Source organism: Panthera uncia, chromosome D2, assembly GCF_023721935.1.
Source record: "Panthera uncia isolate 11264 chromosome D2, Puncia_PCG_1.0, whole genome shotgun sequence".
NCBI lineage: Eukaryota > Metazoa > Chordata > Mammalia > Carnivora > Felidae > Panthera > Panthera uncia.
Genome location: NC_064818.1, coordinates 14,849,065 through 14,868,864, shown reverse-complemented (window position 1 = coordinate 14,868,864; position 19,800 = coordinate 14,849,065). Strand labels below are relative to the sequence as shown.

The 19,800-nt window shown below is 42.7% G+C and overlaps 1 protein-coding gene across 1 annotated transcript in view; it reads right to left on the bottom strand.

The window, feature by feature from the left end:
* Positions 1 to 12,686: 12,686 nt before the first annotated feature.
* The window catches only part of LOC125933103 (pecanex-like protein 2), a 77,981-nt gene continuing 70,867 nt past the window's right edge, over positions 12,687 to 19,800 (bottom strand). The window contains exons 6-7 of the mRNA XM_049645983.1: positions 17,424 to 17,565; positions 12,687 to 13,196 (exon numbers count right to left, since the gene is read on the bottom strand). Of these exons, the coding sequence (XP_049501940.1) occupies positions 13,010 to 13,196; positions 17,424 to 17,565 (329 nt within the window). The 3' untranslated portion in view covers positions 12,687 to 13,009. The remainder of the gene's footprint in view (positions 13,197 to 17,423; positions 17,566 to 19,800) is intronic.

Here is a 19,800-nt window from a genome sequence, read left to right as displayed (position 1 = left end):
GTGGGGCTGACTGAGAAGGTGACATCTGAGCAAAGCCCGGACAGATCTGGTGGGGTGAGTCTAGCGGACACGTGGGGAGGAGCATTTTTAGACCAGAGAAACAGCTAGAACAAGGGGTCCCCACGAGAGCATGCTTCGCACGGTGGAGGAAAAGCAAGGCAAGCTGGGTTAAACAGGAGGAGAGGAGAAAAAGAGGTCAGAGCAGTGATGGGGACCCAGCTGGCATTGGTCTGCGGGCTAGTGCCAGCGATTTGGCTTTTACTCTGCGAGAGACGGGGAGCCACGTCACGGTTCTGAGCAGGGACAAGATCCGGGGTGTGTTTTATTTTTTTTTAATTTTTTTTTTTAACGTTTATTTTTGAGACAGAGAGAGACAAAGCATGAACAGGGGAGGGTCAGAGAGAGGGAGACACAGAATCTGAAACAGGCTCCAGGCTCTGACCTGTCAGCACAGAGCCCGACGTGGGGCTCAAACTCACGGACCGCGAGATCATGACCTGGGCCAAAGTCGGCCACTTAACCGACTGAGCCACCCAGGCGCCCCCTGGGGTGTGTTTTAAAAGAAAAACTTGAGAGACTTCTAGTTTCAGCTCCAACAATGAAAAAAGATTAAGAGTTGTCATTCCCACTTTTGCCACAAGAGAAGGCTAAGCAAACTGAAACGCAATGTCTTCTCGACCCATCAGACAACTGATGTCACAGGGAAAGCTGCCTCTCGGAAAGATTCATTGAGCCCTGCTCGTCTGGGGCAGAAGCTTCTAGAGCCATGAAACTGGTAGGAACACTTCATGGTGATTCTAGCAAACTGCTAGAGGCTGAGTGTGGATCAGCATGAGAGTTAGAAACCCCAGGGCACCACAGTCTTAGGGGGCCCTCCCTCTTTTCTACCCCAGAAATCCCAATAGGTCCTCGTGATGGAGAGCCAAGAAAAATCTCTTCAGGGGTCTGGCAGGGGGAGGAGATTAACCACTGCGAAACACAATGGCCCAAGCAGAAGGGCAAAGGGCTTTGCCTGAGCCTTATCCGAGTTAGGGGGAGGGAATCCCTCCCTCTCCAGCTTACCTCACCTAAAAGAGGAAAAAACACAGCAACAGAGTCAGGGCTTTAAAGAAATAGATTAAGAATGCTACTACCAGCAAAGGGAGTATAGTGCACTGGGAGGAAAAAAAAGCTACACCATTCTGGAAACACTTATGAAGATCCCAGCCCAGAGACACAGGTCCAATAAGAGACTGAGATTTAATCGGAAGATAATAGAATACTCTCCCCACCCCCGCCCACCCGCTCCATGCCTTACCAACACACCAACAATGATCCAGTATAGTAACACTAGGTTACTGCTAAAATAACACAAGACACAACTCTCTCTGAGATTTTAGTGAAGTCAAAAATCAAGAAGAGACAAAAACAAGGACATTAGAAGAAGTTGAAGCATCTGGGACCTACAGTTACAGCAAACATTAAACATAGTCCCTCTCCCAATCGGATTAACAGAAATCGTCACACTAAAGGCATATGCACCTCAGTTTCTATTGCGTGATACAACATGGCCTGCTTTCAACAAAAAATTAAGGGTGTGCCAAAAGGCGAGGAAAAACAGTCAGAAGAGGCAAAGGAAGAACCAGAACCAGACTCAGATATGCCACAAATGTTGGAATGATCACACGGGGAATACAAAATAACCGATTAATATGTTTGGAGCTCTAATGGAAAAGTAGATAGCATGCAAGAACAGGTGTCCAGTATAAACAAAGAAATGGAAACTTTAAGAAAGCGTAAAGGAAACGTTAGAAATTCAAAACACGATCACAGCAAAAAGGAATGCCTTTATCAGACTCATCAATAGACAGGACATGGTCAAGGAAAGAATCAGTGAGTTTGAAGATATGTCGATAGAAATTTCCCTAACTGAAATGGAAACAGAAAAACAAAATGAAACAAAAAGAAAATCATCTAGGAACTGCGGGACAATAAGAAAAGGTGTAACATATGTGTGATTGTAATACCAGAGGAAGAAGAAAGAGTGGAAGAAATATTTGAATAACAGCCAAGAACTTCCAAAATTAATGACAGATACCAAAACACAAACCCAGAAAACTCAAAGAACCAAGCAAGATTGGACACACACACACACACACACACACACACACACACCCCTACGCATGTCATAGTCAAGCTTCAGAAAGCCAAAAAGGAGAAAAATCTTGAAATCCAGAGGAAAAAATACTTTACATATAGAAGAACAAAGAAATTCGAACAGATTTCTCATTAGAATTCATGCAAGCATGGAGAAAGTGGAGTGAAATATTTATTGAAGTGTTGATAGAAAAAACCCTGCCAACCTGGAACTGTACATCCAACAAAATTATTCTCCAAAATTGAAGGGGAAAAAGTAAAGATTCTGTAAACAAAACCTGAGGAAATCCATTACCAGCTGACCTTCCCTGCAAGAAATGTTAAAATTTCTTCATGCTGAAGGAAAATGATACAGGTCAGAAACTTAAATCTATATAAAGAAAGAAGTGAAGGTAAAGTAAAATATTTTATTATTGTTATTTTACAATTGATATAAAATATAATTTTTGTTTAAAGAAATAATAGGAATAATGCATTGGGTGATTTTAAAATGTGGATAAAGAAATGAGTAACTACTGTGTTGGAAGGACAGGAAGGAGAAGTTGAAAATATTCCGTTAAAAGGTACTTGAGTTAGAAAGTGAAGCATTATAGCATCATTTGATGATGGATTTAGATTAGTTTAAAGTGTACATCATAGGCTTCCACTTTGGGGAGCAGGAAGTACATATCTTTCTCTATTGCTCCTGTTAAATACAATTGAAAATCTTGAAAATGGCTTACTAAATAAACCTAAGAAGACTCTGAAAGTTGGAGAGAAAAGGGGAAACCAGCTAAGGGCCCTGGGATCTGGGGGAATAAATGGTACTGAGTTCCCTGGATTTTCTTTTTTTTTTTCTTTTTAATTTTTTTTTTTAACATTTATTTATTTTTGAGACAGAGAGACACAGAGCATGAACGGGGGAGGGGCAGAGAGAGAGGAAGACACAGAATCGGAAGCAGGCTCCAGGCTCCGAGCCATCAGCCCAAAGCCCGATGCGGGGCTTGAACTCACGGACCGCGAGATTGTGACCTGAGTCGAAGTCGGAAGTTTAACCGACTGAGCCACCCAGGCGCCCGCCCTGGGTTTTCTTTTGACCATGCATTTCACAAATTTAGAGCTAAGCAAGCCAGCAACTCAGAAATGTCAAGAGACATAAACCAAAAAAGCCGAAAATTAAAAAAAAAATGTCTGCTTTCTCTAGCCAAATGACCAGGAAAAGGGCAGCCTAGCGGGGCAAGAAAAATTTAGTAAATAACCTCTTATACCCTAGAGGAACACCACAGAAGATCTAAAAACCATGCTATGAAAAGACAAGCCCAGAGAACATATATCTAATAAAGGGCTTGTAGCCACAAAATGCAAAGAACTCTTACACTTGACAATAAGAAAATAAACCAATTTTAAAACGGGCAAAAAAATCTGGACACTCTAACAAAGAAGATATACAGTTGGCAAATAAGTATATGACAACACCAACAGCACTTGTCTTTAGGGAAATGAAAATGAAAAGGAGATGGCACTATAAATACCTACTAGAATTGCCAAAACCCCCAAAACTGACAGCGTAAATTATGTGAGGTAGAGGAACAATAAGAACTCTCATCCATTGTGGAAAAAATGCAGAACAGTATACAGCACTTTGGAAGATAATTTGGCAGTTTCTTACAAAACTAGACATACTTTTGCCATTAATTTGGCTATCAGGTATTTATCCGTCTTAACTGAAAATTAAGTCTACACAAAACCTGCAGACAAATGTTCATAGCAGCTTTATTCATAATCACCAAAAACTAGAAAAACCAAGATTTCTTTCAATAGGTGAGCGGATAAACATCCATACGACAGAATACTATTCAACAATAAAAAGGAACGAGCTCTCAAGCCAAAGCCATGCAAAGCCACAGATAAATCATTAATGTATATTGCTAAGTGGACGAAGCCCATGTGAAAAGGCATATGATTCCAATTATATGATTTGCTGAAAAAGACAAAACTGAAGCAGTGGTAAACATATCAATGGTTGCCAGAGTTTTGAGAAGGGGAGAGACGAATGAATCGATGAAGCACACGGGATTTTTTAGGGCAAATTATTTTGTAAGATACCCTAATAATGTATGCATACAATTATAGATTTGTTAAATTCCACAGGAATTTATCACACGAGAAAACTTAATGTATGCAAATTTTTTAACAATCATCTAGGAGGTTGGAGATCTCCAAATGGAATGCAGACAGTGACAAAACAATGTAACTACGGTATAAATGTACGAAATAACCTCACCAAGGGAGGTGGAGGAACAAGGTGCTGACTCAAGTAACTTTGAAAATGAGTGGAATCTGTAAGACTAAAGGCAAAAAGGAACTACATTGCACTTGAGCACTGTGCTCTAGTTGATAAGATTGTTTCCCATGGGGGGCACAGGTTGGCAAGTATGAAATGACTATACACACACCCTAGAACTAAACAGTTAACTAAATGTACAACAGATGGTAGAAGTCAGGTTTCTCGCTGATGGTGTGGGAAGTAACAGTAAGCAAGGGCGACTGGCCGGAATGATCCCTGTGGTAATGGATTCAACTCGGAGATATCAGTAAGAACTCATGTTTCACTTAATGTAGACACAAGTGGTCACATGCAGAATTATTTCTAGATATGTGTCTATACATGGGTATACACACATATATTCCCTTGCTCTGTTGGCTGAGAGTACCTGAAATCAATGACACTCAAGTATCAACAAGCACACTTGGGTTCCTGATTTTGGTTTCTAAATACCATTCCCTAATAAAAGAAAGCAGGCCCCCCTTGGAGAAATGGCAAATTTTAGGACTGGGGCAGGACATATGCAAGAACATCTTACATCTTACAGTGGGGGAAAGTAAGAAAGTGCTAACACACACACACACACACACACACACACACACACACAGTGGGATTATGTCAAAGTGACACAAAAGCCGACCGAAAGAGCTCCAAATAACCAAAGAGCAACAAGATGAGTAAAGCAATATTGTATTATTACCCAAAGTATGAAATAAATATCTACAAGTCCATTCTGATATAAAAATAGGTAGATAGGTAGATGAGAGGTAGACAAATCTCTCATGCAGAAAAATCAAATAATTTTCAAAATAAATCAAACAATTTATTATTTCTTCCATTCCCATCAAGGAAGTAGAATACAACTTCCCACTCCTTGAATGTGAACTACACATAGTGATTTTCCTCCAAAGAATATAGAAAGACTCACAAAAGGATAACTTTACATGGAAAAGCCTGACAAATACTACCTCGCCCAGGTGAAGGTCAACATCAAATGTTAAGTCATGTTGCTAGCATGAATCCTTGATATGATGTGATGAGAATGGCACTTTACCTCTGTCATCTGCCTTCCGCAAACCCGTAACTCGGGTCTCAAAAGCAGAAAAGCATCACCCAAATTCTAACAGAAAGACATGTCACAATATACCCAACCAATACTCCTCAAAACCGTTAACTTCACGAACGAAACAACAGAGCTATCACTGCCAAGAGGAGCCTAAGGAGGAGACGGGGCAACTAAATGCAGTGTGGGTGGAGTCTCGGGTGGAAAAGAAAAAGGACACCTTACAGAAAAACTAAAGAAATGTGAACTGAGTATGGACTTTAGTTGATGAAAACAAATCAACCTTGGCTCCTTAACTGGGACAAATGTGGTAGACCAATGTCAAATGTTAATAATAGGGGACACTGAGTATGGGGTGTGTGGGAACTCCACTACCTTTACATCTTCTCTATGAATCTAAAATTATTCCAAAGTAAGTTTATATAAAACAAACCCTCTGGCCCCTCTGTGGAGAAGGGGCTGTAGTAGCAGGGGTGGAGGCAGAGAGGCCTGTTAGAAGGCTGCTACCGTCACGCAGGGGAGGGAGAGGGTGGCTGGCACCACTTTGGTGCCGGCAGCGGGTGGCAAAAACTCAGAGGCACCGGGTGTGTATTTTCAAAGGTTCATGTCTGAGTAGGGAGCCGAGAAAGCAGTCAGAATCTTAGGGTGCCTGATGAGGAAACTTAACTCTCCGTTGTTTGTAATTATTCCATCTCTCCCAACAAGCTAAGCTCTGTGAGGGCATTTCTTTCCGTGGAAGCACCTCCCTTCCTCAGGCAGCACTAAATAATAATTGCTGAATCAAATTCTCTATGTTGTATGCTGAGATCCTACATGTCTCCTTAACTTCAGTTTGGGTACAGCACCTCGAAGAACACAGATGAGTCAATAGCCAAGCAAATATGGCTCTCTCCTATGTATCTTACCAAAGGAGACCCTTGCTTTCAAAAACCTGCCTAATCGACTTTCAGACTGATTGACATTTATATTTGCGCTGTAAAACTTACTGGTGAGTCCCACAACCCAATGACCACTGAAGGCCAGTACACTCCCGATCAATCCCCCCACTGGAGTCGAATGATCAACAACAGGTCTTTACGCTGGTTGCCCAGGCCATATCAGTTTTACTTGTCAGTATAATGATCTTTTTACTCAATTAAATATTGCATAAACTGATGCAATATGAGAACAAACAATATGAGTAGGTACAGAACAGGGTGTTTCTATCACAGTAAAGTTGAATGCCGAGAGCTTGAGGAAGACCTCTCTAAAAATACTGTTGTGGACTTAGGTACGAATGAGAGGAGATTTGGGAACAAAGAAATGTGAACTGCTCTCAGACGTTCAGAGGTAACTTTCACTTCTCACTTCAAGTAGAATTTAAGAAACAGAAATGGGCACTGAACATCCTAGAAAACACATTCTGGGCATGGTTCATGCAGTAAGAGCAAATAGTCCTCATTCTGTAGATTTCTACTCAAAGATAAGGCTTCAAAAGACTGGCAGTAAGAGTTCATATACAAGTTTTATACTTTAATCAAATTATAAGGTAGGCAGGTATCATTTATTATAATTTCCTGCTTACGTTTTTCAGTGAACCAACCAACCACCCACTATAATTTAGTTGAGTATAGAGTTTCTACTGTGCTGTGATCATTCTTCCCACTCATCACCATTCTCTTTTTCTCTCTTACCATTTCTTACTCATCTATCCTTTTAAATGACAACCAGGCTGCTAGTATGTGATCCAGATAGATTTCCTACAGAAAGTTGCAGAGGATTTGAAAGCTTTATCACAGCAGACTTCATTTCCTTGAAGACAGGACATTGTTGGGCCATAAAGAACGCTCCAGGCCCTATGGGTTGATGTTATTACAGGAGTTAGTCTCGTCTAGTAGAGAGGAAATTGCGAGATGACCTTACTGAAGATTCCAGAGTTATAAAAAAGATCAATAAACCTGACAAGTCCCGTTTCCTTTCCTGCTTACCATTATATGCTGTACTTGATCTTGTTTCGAGAGTGTCACTTCTCATACCTATTTCTTGAACTCTGGTCACCCCTGTTGGAAGGAATGTAAATCTTTTGGAAGGATTCTCTATTGAGATTCTTTTATGTATATGCTATTGACCCGGCAATTCCCATCGTGGGAATCTGTTTCACAGACACTTGTGTGTTTCCTAACACCAGCAGTTAGTTTTGATCTCGTGTAGTCAAATGTAGTAGCATCAGACACTTCTTGTCTACCCTCGTTTTCTTCTGTCCCTGGCTCCTAGTCCCCACAGTTTGGTTAGGATTCAAGGGAGGTATGGGCAAGAAGTCTAGGCTTCATTAACTAGGGAACTCACATCCCTCTGGCCACTGCCCCTGGTTCATGAATGAACACATGACACCAAAGGAGTCCATGAGACTCTTCCCTAAGACTTTGGCTGAAATCATTAGGAAAGATGCTTTCTCTTCTTTCTGGGATTTTTAGGTATAAGAATGCTGTGAACCTAGAACTGTTGGCGACCATAGTTACACCGCATGGATAGACACAATCTAAGAATGAAGCCAGCAGAGTAGAGATGGACAGCCAGCATGAGGACAAGAAGGAGAAATAACAACAACAAGAGAATTTCAAGGCCATCATTTAAGCCTCTGGATCACCCAACTGGTTATGTGAACAGTTCGATTCCCTTTTGTCATGAAGCCAGTTTCACGTAAACTTATGGAATCTGTGAACAAATTAGTCCCAACTACTACAGAAAAAAATCTATAAACAAACTAAATGTTTATCATAGGGGAATGGCTAGTCAAATTATGATATGCGCTATGGAATACTATGAAGGCATCAAACAGAAGACGCCACATTAGATGGAAAGTCACGGAAGTCTCTGAGATATGTTTTTAAGTAACAAAGTAAAAAATGTGTAAAGAATGAGCCTCTTTAAATCTGTGTATCTGTGTGTGTGTGTGTGAATTTTTAGGAAAACAGAATGGAAGGAATTATTCTGAAATGTTTACCATCATTAGGGAGAGGAGGGGGGTTAAGAAGTGATGAATGTTGTACAAGACAGACTTGCTTTGTATTTTTCCATTGGTTTTCTAATTTTATTACAATGAGCATGCATTTATGCATTCGTTATGCAAATTAAAATATTTAAATGGAAAAAAATCCCGTTCCCAGGGTTAATTAGTTTGGGTCCTCATCGCTTCTCATTACACAATTCAGCACATCTAGAACCAAGATTATTTTCCCCACTAATCTAGTTAGTGACAGCACTAGTTACTAGAGTCACGATCTGAGAGCTCCCAGTGGTGGCTCTTCCTCCCAAAGTCCACTGCATCCCAGTGGTCACTAAATTTACCAGGTCCACCTCCCAGGCCCTCCTGGAACGTGTCCCCTTCTCTCTGTCTCACTTCTGCCACTGCAGTTCTGGCTGTCACTATGAGTCGCCTGCATTACTGCAATCCTCTCCTACCCAACTTCCAAAATCCATGCTTTCTCATCTTTTACCACTCCCACAAAGAGATGTTTCTAACATGCAATTCTGATCCTGCTACTCCTCACTTAACAACCTTCAGCCAAAGTAGGAGTGAAGTCCAAACCCTGACACATAGCCTGCCGGACCTTTTGCGATCTGACCTGGGACACCCGCTGCTTCATCCCTCACCACTCGCCCCCCCATGTGTTCACGCTTGCCAAGGGTCTTGCGGATCCTGGAACATGCCAAACTCTCTCTTGCTTCTGTGCCTTTGCACATGCTGTTCCCTTGATGCAGCTCACTTTTCCCTGCCTTCCTTGCCTGACTCACTCCCCCCTTCTTCAAAGCTCAAGGTGAGCATCATTGTTTCTGATTCTCCTGGGTGGGACTGGGTACGCTTTATGTGCCCTCTCGAAATTCTCTGCCATGGCCACCTTCCTTATCACAATTACTGTAATTATCTCCTTACCTTTGTGCCTTCTTTCCAGAGTCCCCAAGCAGGGGAGGCCGTGTCACAAAGCACAGCCTCGGAGAAGAATCCTGCGCTACCATTTTATACCTACGAGATGTTTCGATGACTAACTAAATTCTGTGCCTCTGCTCGTCTGTACCAGGAACAGTATCTTACCATAAAGGACCGAGCACATCAATATGTATAAAGTGCTGAAAACAGCACCTGACCCATGGAAAGTACCAAATAAAGACGTGCTACCTTTCGTATCATTAGTAATCTTTATGCTCTAGTACAATGCTTAATAAAATGCTTAAGGGATGTTAAATAAGTGAACAATTACTTTGTTGAACAAAGTTTTCTGAACAAATGCTTCCGTAAAAGCATGCATTCCCAAACAAGAGGTTCCATTTTAATGCAAGACTTTCTACCTACATACAGGAAAAAAAAAGGGAAATGTCATTTAGAAACTCTGGTTCCAAATCATTTGAATGGCAGTTGCAGTCACCTGTAACAGAGCCACAACTCATGGCCCCGTTGTGATTATTCATGTAGCTTCATATAAAAGCAACTTCACCCATTAGTGTTAATTTGCTAGATGGAAAGAGAGCTACCTCCCATGCTGAACCAATGGCCTGTAGAATTTCGTAGTCAATGCATTCTGCAAATGCTGGCAGAATTATTCTCTGGCAGGATTCTGTAAAGTCCTACTTCTACAACTAAGCATTACTAGAAATGTCAAGGCAGAGTGGTTTCTAGGAACTTTTTCAAGACCAGTGAGAGAGCGCAAAAGCAGCTTTGTTGTCTTTGATCCTGTCGTAACCGAGTACCCGTACCTGGAGTATGCTTTCTGCCCCGCCAAGGACCTAGACGCCCCAGAAATGCGACAAATTAATTACAGCAGTTAATTCTTGAAAGGAAAGGCTGACTGATGGGGCTGGACTGAAAGAGGGAGGGGACTGAGAATACAAGGGAGCAGGGGAGGATGGCCTGACATCTCAAAGGTGATGCACCACCTGGGTGTAGGCTTGGAATACCACACATCTCGAGAGGGGATATGGGATATCCCCCTCTGGCCATTCCCCAGGAGCCCAGGATGCCGTAACTGTGAATGCCCCACCCTCCTGTCAATGCTTGGGCGGTGCTAATTCTTTCCCACTGGACTCTGGAACTCATTATGTCCTGTTTTTCATTTTTCACTAGGTCTGGCAGGCTGCAGAGTCTAGCCAACATCCACCTTCCAGACCTTGGGGCACAATTTTTTTTAAAGGTATATTTAAATGATGAGAAAGAAGAGAAAGCATCAGTTGGGAATTACAGGCAGGATATTTACCGGAAACATTAACTGTGGGTCCCGCTCATCGCCACCACTGTCTTCTGTCACTAATTTCTGCTGGCTTTTTTTTTTTTTTCCCCCAGGAAGATCTCCAATGCTGTCTCTTTAACGACCTATTTTTATTTTGTTTCTCATTCCAGACAATGGACTCTTCCCAGCTCTCTCAAGATCAAGCGTGAGCAAGCATCAGAGGGAGTTAGGGATGTTTCAGGACTGACTCGCTATAGAGTATGCTGATTTTTCTAGCTTTTGTTCTTATCCCCAGCCTAAAAGCAAACTATTGAAATTACATGTGCTAATGTTCCCACAATTAGAGAAAATAGGAATGCGGCCACTATAGTTCTGTCTGACTTTATTAGTGCTTGAACTGTGACTTCAAAAAGATTATGGCAAGTGAAAGTCAAATGCTTGCAGCCGCTAAGTTTGCACGGAGTTAGTTTCAGACTGTGTCCTGTCCCACGCTGCTCACGATGCACAGGATGGCACCGAGTGCCAGTGGGGGAGGGCTGCCTGTGCTCCAGGAAATGAAAATCACCGTTCTGCTGTGGATGTACAATCACTTAGAAGCCAGGCCCTTAAGACTTTGACAGTGAGACCCTCACTCCTCTCTGTCATGCTTGTGTTCACCTGGGGCGTCTCACTTTACAGAGAGATTCTTAAGTGGAGCTCAGGGTGGAAAACCAGCCACGCTCCTTCCCACACTAAACAGTGCATAACTTCTGTTTTTCTACTTACAATGGCTCTACAAATTCTGCCTTGCACTTGGAAAGCACATCTTACTTAAAGACTTCTTTCAATCCTCTCAATGCCCGGGCGAGACTGTCATCCTTACTTTCAATTTTATCAGAAACCGCAGGTCAGAAAGGCATGTAAATAACACCGTGTCAAAACAGAAATAATGCCAGAGCCGGGAATTCAATACATCCTGACACATTTTGCATCTGATTAGAAGCTCTTACCCCCTGCAAGTGGTAAAGTTATTTACAATAACTTCTAAAATGCTTTAAAGATCATAGAATATAGTTTTACATTTATTATGTGAAATAAAGGCAATTTATACATAGTGAAGGAAAACAGAATATGGAAGCCTGTGATATGAACCGTGAGAAAATTGGGATAACTTTATCAACACCAAACAGAACTCAAACAGAGAAGAAATGTTTGTGGGAAAAGGACCAAGACCAGGGTTCTGGAATAAGATGTAGGCTGCAAAAGTAATAATAGCACAGAGCATGTGACAAACGACACAAGAAGGGACTCGGGCAGCTGAAAAATCGGAGTTCAGCCTGAGTTATAAGAGGAAACGCGCACGTCTGATAGGGTGAGGACAATTACTCACAGGGCATCGTTAGGACAATATGAGAGTTTTGAAATTTTGTTACCTAAAATAAGCAAAGAGAAAGGTAGAAGAAAACGGTAAGTAAGAAAGAGAAACATTTAACAGAACGGATTCAAAAAGAGGTAAAAAAAAATGAAGTTCAGGAAAAAAGATCTTAAAATTAAAAAATTATTAACCAAAAGCGGGGGAGGGGCTGGTTAAGTCAAGCTGAGGGCAGAAACGGGCGGCCACCGTATTAAAGACAGCGCGTGAGGAAGCCAGATGTGAAGTGAGATGGTGTGTCAGTTTATTTACCAGGAGTTGTTCCAAATTCCTTTTCATTTCTGTTTACAAACCCTGGCTTTGCGAGGTGCTCAGAATACACTCAGGTGAGTATCCAGCGGATTTTATCCACCCCCCCGCCCCCCCGCCGCCATGTTCGACATCAGATTCCATCCCCATATTTTGCCTGAACTATGATTAGGATTTCTCATTGCCTGTGTATCTTGACCTAACACACGCCAAGAAGAATGAAAATAATCCAAGAGACCTGGTTCTTGGATACCAGGTCACAAGTTCTACCTCAAATGCTAGCTAATTTAAAAAAAAAAAAAATCTGTCTGGCTGCTAATCTTTAATTCAGAGCATTTTGAGGTCTAGGGAAGTTCTGTAATGAGATTGCTAACAGACGCAAAGATCATAAAATTTCAAAATTTCAAGCAACAGTAAATGGCTAATTCATTGTAATTAGTGATTTTTGGCAAATTATGTGGCATATTTGTATTCCACGGGGAAATGTCCCTCAAATGGTAGCAGGAGCGTGACACGCATATGTAATTCAATGTAATTCAATTTAATTTCACTCCACAATTTTTTTTAAAGGAAAATGTCTACAGCTCTTGAAACCTGTGGTGAGAAACGCACCTTTTACATATGAAAATGAAGAAAATGGAGAACTAACTTGCCTTGCTGAACACAATGGACACCATGAAGAAATCCAGTAAGAAACTCTCTGACAGATCTTTGTAGTCAAAATGGAAAAAGATCGCAGTGAAGCTCACGTGAATAAACTGATGAGCGGGGTTGCAGAAGGAGGTCCTTAGCAGCTTCATGCCGGCAACGATCATCAGGAAAATGTCCCAGCTGTTGGAAAGGAAAGAAAGGAAGCGGTCAAGGACGGCGAAGTACCAGGTGAGTCACAATAGCTAATGTTTCTTGAGCATTTACTGTGCACGGTGCACTTTACAGGCATGAAAAGCCAAGACTGGTGGGGAAGGGGGACACAGGGGCAGGGGACGGTGTGGGGGGAGGCTCTGTCATTATCCACATTTGTCAGAGGAGCAAAACGGGGTCTTAGAGTTTGGGTCCCTTGTCTAAGATCTCATGGGGGGGGGCAGGGCGGAGTGAGGATTGAAACTCAGTCCCAAGGGACTCTCAAGCACAGACCCTTGGCCTTGAGAAGAAGTTCCTTCCTGCCACATGATCTTCACGGTCCCCTGTCCTTCGGCAAGGACACAGAGCTCCCTTGGAGCTTATCTGAAGGACTCCTGCAGCGACAGGTTCCGCAGAAAGTTTGATGGCGAGTGAGGAAACAGAGCATGCTGTCCCTCTTTGCGTCCGCTCAGTGTATGCTTTTTTATTATGAAAGAATCTTACTGAAGCAGTGATATAATAGTAGCTAATATTAAATTCGGAAAAGAAATAAAACCCCGGTATCTCAACACAGACCTTTTTGCCTTTACATGTTAATTTCTAATATTTTTCAGCATATTTACCTCCCTGGTAAATGTAAGCTCTCTGGACTCTCCCCCCCCCCCCCGCCCCCCCCCCACACACACTTTTTTTTTCCTGCTGAAAATGATACCATTGTCATTTTTTCCCCCATGGCATTGGCCTTTTTAGTTAAGGAACTCATCAAAGCAGTCCAGCAAGGAGATAACCAGGACTTTGCTTCAAGGCCTGGGCTCCTGGATGCTCTTGTCTGGGGAGTCAGGTTATTAACCTGTATAGGGAGCATGTGTTATACGAACAATTCCAGCAGATGCTGAAGCCAACAATGAATAATCTAACTACCTTAAGCTTGGAAAGTTAATGATAACAGCTAAGAATATCCTGACAGAGCAAACAACCACTTCCTGGAGGGGTCTGTCTTTCTGAAGGAAGGCTTTGCGCATTTTGGGCAGATTCCTGCACTGTCCCACTGTAATACAATCCTACTTGCAAACTCAAAAGAAAGGCAGAGATGGGAATACTTTCCAGTGAATGGTTGCACTTAAAAGAGAGAGGTTTTTTCCCCCGGCTAAATACAGAAAACTGGAGCTATGCCTCAATTTCCCTCAGCCTAGAGGGATCCCCGGGCTCTGGACCCTTTTCAGCATTATTATTATCTTGTCCCAGGATGAGGGCACTCGAAAAATGCTTTTAAAGTCTTTGCACCTATCAGGTGCAACACTGTCATTTTTGTTGTCAAAAAGATCTAATAATGTTGGCAATTCCATTTGCCTTGATGTGATATTTCATATGCCTTCAGACCGAGGGCTACAATTGTTTTCACTTTGCCTGAGGATGCACCCAGTGAGATTTGCTCAAGGCTCATCTGAAGAAAACTAGTCCTTGATTACATACAGATTTGGGCTGAGTGGGAATGTTTTCATGTAACTTCAACATAAAACCCTCAGGGTTCCTGCAGCAAAGTTGCGCACTGCTCCAGAACCCACCTTTCTTTTCCTTCTATTTCCTGATGAAAATACAGTATAAAGACATGACTTTGGGTCCAGTTGCCTTTGACAACAGCCCAGGATACAAGAATGTCTATGCCCAATGACAAGGCATCTTAAGGTTAGGGGTATTCTTATTTGGGTTTTCACAGGAGACTGATGATTTTGGGGGTTATTCAGGCCAAATCTAAGTGAGGGTCAACTCTTAACTTTGTGTTCTCTGTAACTACGGTTAAAATGAAGAGCATTAATTTTTTGCTTATCAATGATGACTGGTTAACACTATGGGAGATCTTAAGGACTGAATTTTATGGCCTTTATAACACTGCAAGAGTGATGATCACAGTTAAAATAGTTCAGAGACTATTGTAGGCTCAGCTGAAGGTTTAATAAAGGCTTATGTAGCAGTCAGTGAACACAGCCTGGGACAGCTGCAAAGCATCCATTTAGATCAGGCTGGGAAATATAAATACCTAACAAGATATCACAATTCACCCATTCATCCATTTACCAGTCCCGGCTTGATCACCCATCTACCTAGCCTTCTACCATTTACTAGGGAGGGTAGTATTAAAAGTCGAATAAGAAGTCATGCCTGTTGCTGAGGAGTTCACTGCCTAACTATCAGGTACAGTGGTTCTCAGTGCAGGTAGGCTGGGGGATTCTATAGTTAGAAACAGGTTTCTGGGTGATACTGACATACAGACTCCTGCTGTCCTATTTTAGAACAGCTGGTCTAACGGGGTACTTGAAATTATTATTTAAAAAATTTTTTGAGCTTATTTATTTATTTTGAGAGAAACAGAGACAGTGTGGGCAGAGGAGGGGCAGAGAGAGAGAGAGAGAGAGAGAGAGAGAGAGAGAATAATGAGCAGGCTTCATGCTGTCAGCACAGAGCCCGATGCGGGGCTCGAACTCACGAAACTGTGAGATCATGACCTGACCCAAAAACCAAGAGTTGGACACTTAACTGACTGAGCCACCCAGGCACCCTAAAATTACTTTCAAGGCTTCATTTGGATGCCTCAAGAATATGAAGGAATTGTCAGCTTTTGGTTCTAAGAAGAATAGTTCTGTTGGTGTCATCTTGGATTTGAGACTATTTGGAGGGACACAGCTAAGGTGCTACTTTCTGATATTCGTGTCTGGAAAAAACATTATAGGGGGTAGAGAGTATTATTACTTGAAACTGGACTCTCTCCAAACTCTTTGACTCTGCCTGATTCCCAACCCTTGTGTCCAGCCTCTGCCAACAGCCAGAACTGGAGGGCCTCAACCTGCAGGCTTAGCTTAAGGTCCCAGTCCTGAGGTTGGAAAGCGAGCAAACTTTAAGTCCTTCAGCTCGTTACCCCGGGGGGGGCAGCAGTGGTACCCTCTCTGCTACTTTAGTTCTGATCGTAAGCCCTTGTTCTAGAAACCAAGATGCGGCCTTGTTCCGGGGGGGCGGCAGGGTTAGCCAACATTGTGCCATACCAGAAACACCTACCACTAGAGAAAGCACTTGAGGTTCTGGACGAGGAGTCATCTCCGGGACTGGATCCCCCCAAACTGGGCAAGAGGGCTCCAGTCTCACTGTCTGTGTTCTTTATCCAGTGAGACTGATTTTCATCCCTGGATCTGAAGTCCAGGATTTTAAATACCAAAGGGCACGACTTGGCCTGGCCTAGCCATGACAGGTCTGAACTGGAAGGAAGGCAGAGTCTGATAAAGACAGGAAGGTTATATGACCATTTCATTCAGTGTCTGCTTTGTGTGACTATGAATCCATTCAATGTCCAACAGAGTGTTCAAATGTCTTTTTATCTCAGCTTGCTCAATCTTTGGCAAATGTTAATTAATTTGTCCTCATCACCCCCCGAAAGGAAGAGCAGGTTTAAATTAGTATGCTTGGGATTATGCACAAGAATTGACTTGGGCACATAATGTTTAAGCAACATGACTTAATAAGCAAATCTGGGAAAGGATGTCTTTCTCATTCTCCTACTCGAACTTACTTGACCAGGCACCTTCAACCTTCAACCAGAACAGCAAATCCACAGATTATCGAGAGGGATTTCCATTTGCAAATTCAGAGTTAATTTTAATGTATGAAACTAATAACTCAACTGTGTGTTGTTAATGCTTTGCAAAAACATGGGCATCTTGACGACATGATGACGCTGTGCTCCGTGTTTTTTTTTTAATTGTGAGGCTTCTCCCGATAAATGCAGAGAGAGCACTGACAGTGATTAATCCCCCCTCCCTCAAGCACAAAACGATAGAGTATTTGCTAAATGAAATGACATGAGGCGGTTCATAAAGCTCTGAGCATGATGGTAAGAACTTTCCAGGGGGTTCAGGAACCCCTGGAACCACACTGTGCTTCCGTCATCTCATTAAAGCTCACTGACTAAGTTCTTGCAGGAGCTTTTTCAAACCGACTGTCGTTTATTTGCAACATGACTTCAAGCAGATCTAACTTCATTTTCAGCCCACTCTGTAATAACCATCAAGTTCCTCCAGCGAGTTTGAGTAAAAGACCACCGTGGCTTACTTTTACGTGGCCAGTAAATTAGTAGATGCTGTACTACTGTAGCCTGTTTAGAGAAAATCCACCCGATTTTGGAATCATTGTGATCGAAATCATTCCGAGAATAAACTGTTATCCACTTACTGGGTACCGAGTCTCCGGTAATTGCTTATTGAAAATGCATCAATAGTGAGGGCATTCAGAATTATTGCTGGGTACAGGATGTATTTTTCAAAACACTGAAGCCAGACATAGAGTCTTTCGAACCACATTAAATGGGCGATATCTGAAAGAAACACAAAAACCATTTAGAACTGATCAAGTTATTTTTCTTTAAGTACATGTAGTAAGAAACAATGCCCCCCCCCTTTTCATTCAAAAGCTGCTCACTCAGAACTCCAGATTCTAGACAGGACATACCAGTTTGCTTTCCAGGCAACCCTTAGCTTTGTTTCTACATAGTTCATAAATAATAACATACGGTAATATAGACCAGGGTCCCAATTCTTCAAGTCAGGTGATTTTTCCATATGGAATTATTCCTGGGACCCAGGAAGTAAGCTGTCCTATATCAAGGTCTCTCAGAGGAAGTATGGATGGACAGTGAGGTATGAAGGGTTGAAAAACAATCTCCTGGGCCCATCTCCTCTTCAGCTGGGACACTTCCAAGGCTGGGCTTTCTTCTCCTTCTTCTTAGTCTTTAAATCAACAATCAAATCCCCAGGACATACATACACATAAGAGAAAGCTGATCCCCAGGCCCCATCACTATGAATGTATTACATTCTTGAGAACCTTTGTGACAACAGGAGCACCACGGGGAGTGACGTCTCTTCCCACGAGGGCTAAGGTTTTGAGTCAGACCAGTCTGGGTTTTCATTCAGACTCTACCAGCCACTGGTGCGTGACAGTGAACTGTTAACTCAATCTTTCTGAGCCTCGGCTTGTGCCCCCTGCCCACCCTCTGAGTCAGCTGCTGGGGAAGTGGTTGCCCCTCTTTCCCGCCACTCAGGGCAGGGAAGGACTCTGCTCCCCCTCGGGATGGGGTCATGTAGGATGTACACTTGCAGTGCCTGTCACCCCCCTCTGGCTACTTTTCTTTCTGAGGAGGAGGGGGAGTGGCTGGCTGGTCCGGTGGTCAGAGCACAAACTCCCTTAGGCCACAGCATCAGGAGGAGAGGAGAACACACATCCCTGACACAGGAGTGAAGTACGGAGCCAAGCTCTCCCCTGCTTCCATGAGGAGAGCACTCCTGGTTCAGCCCAGGGCCCGCAGGCAGGTCCATCTCATTCCCTGCTGAGTCTCTCTGCTACTAACTGTGAGGCTGAGACGGTCCCCAATCCACCAGCCAAACAGCCAGGAAAATGAATCAGACATGCCGGGGACTCAGTCTCTCCACCGAGTCTCAGAGGCCAAACCCCCAAAGGGCAAAGCTGACTCCATCGAACTTCTGGAATCACATTCCTCAACCACTTATAATGTCAAACTTACACCTCAATAACCTATAGTAAAAACCAAAACAAAACAAAACAAACAAGAGGGCCATGTCGTTGTTACATTATTTGGATTACACAAGAATCCACTCATGAAGAACAGGTCGCACTCACACGTATCATTGATTAAAAACGTGAGAAGAGGTCAGCATTCAGGAATCTGATTCACAAAGAATGGTGAGGACAGACACAGTGTGAATACCTCATGACATGGACAAGAAATAAGAACAAATATCCCAGGGATTCATCAGTAGAAGAGAGACGCAATGAGAAATCATCAAGATAAAAATAAAAAGAAACGTTAATGATACATGAAACAGGGAGGAAGACTGGGTAATGACCCAAGGAAAAGGAACACGCTGATTTGAAAAGATATATGCAGCCCTGTGTTTATTGCAGCATTAATTACAGTAGCCAAGAAATGGAAGCAGCTCAAGAGTCCATCCACGGATGAATGGATAAAGAAGACGTGGTGTGTGTGTGTGTGTGTGTAACAGAATATTACTCAGCCATAAAAAAAGAATGAGATCTTGCCATCTGCAACAACATGGATGGAGCTAGAGGGTATTAACACTAAGTAGAATAAGTTAGTCAAAGAAAGACAAATACCACATGACTTCACTCACAGGTGGAGTTTAAGAAACAAAACAAAGAAACAAAAAAATCAGACTCTTCTTTTTTTAGGTTATTCATTTTGAGAGAGAGAGAGAGAGAGACAGAGAGAGAGAGCACGCCCACAAGCAGGGGAGGGGCAGAGAGAGAGAATTCCAAGCAGGCTCCATGCTGTCAGCGCAGAGTCAGATTCGGGGCTCAAACTCACGAACCAAGAGATCATGACCCGGGCCGAAATCCAGAGTCGGATGCTTAACTGACCAAGCCACGTAGGTGCCCCCCAAAATCAGACTCTTAAATGCAGAGAACAAACTGATGGTTACCATAGGGGAGGTGGGTGGGGGAATGGGTGATAGGTGATGGGGATTAGGAGTACACTTATCACGATGAGCACTGAGTAATGTAAACAACTGCT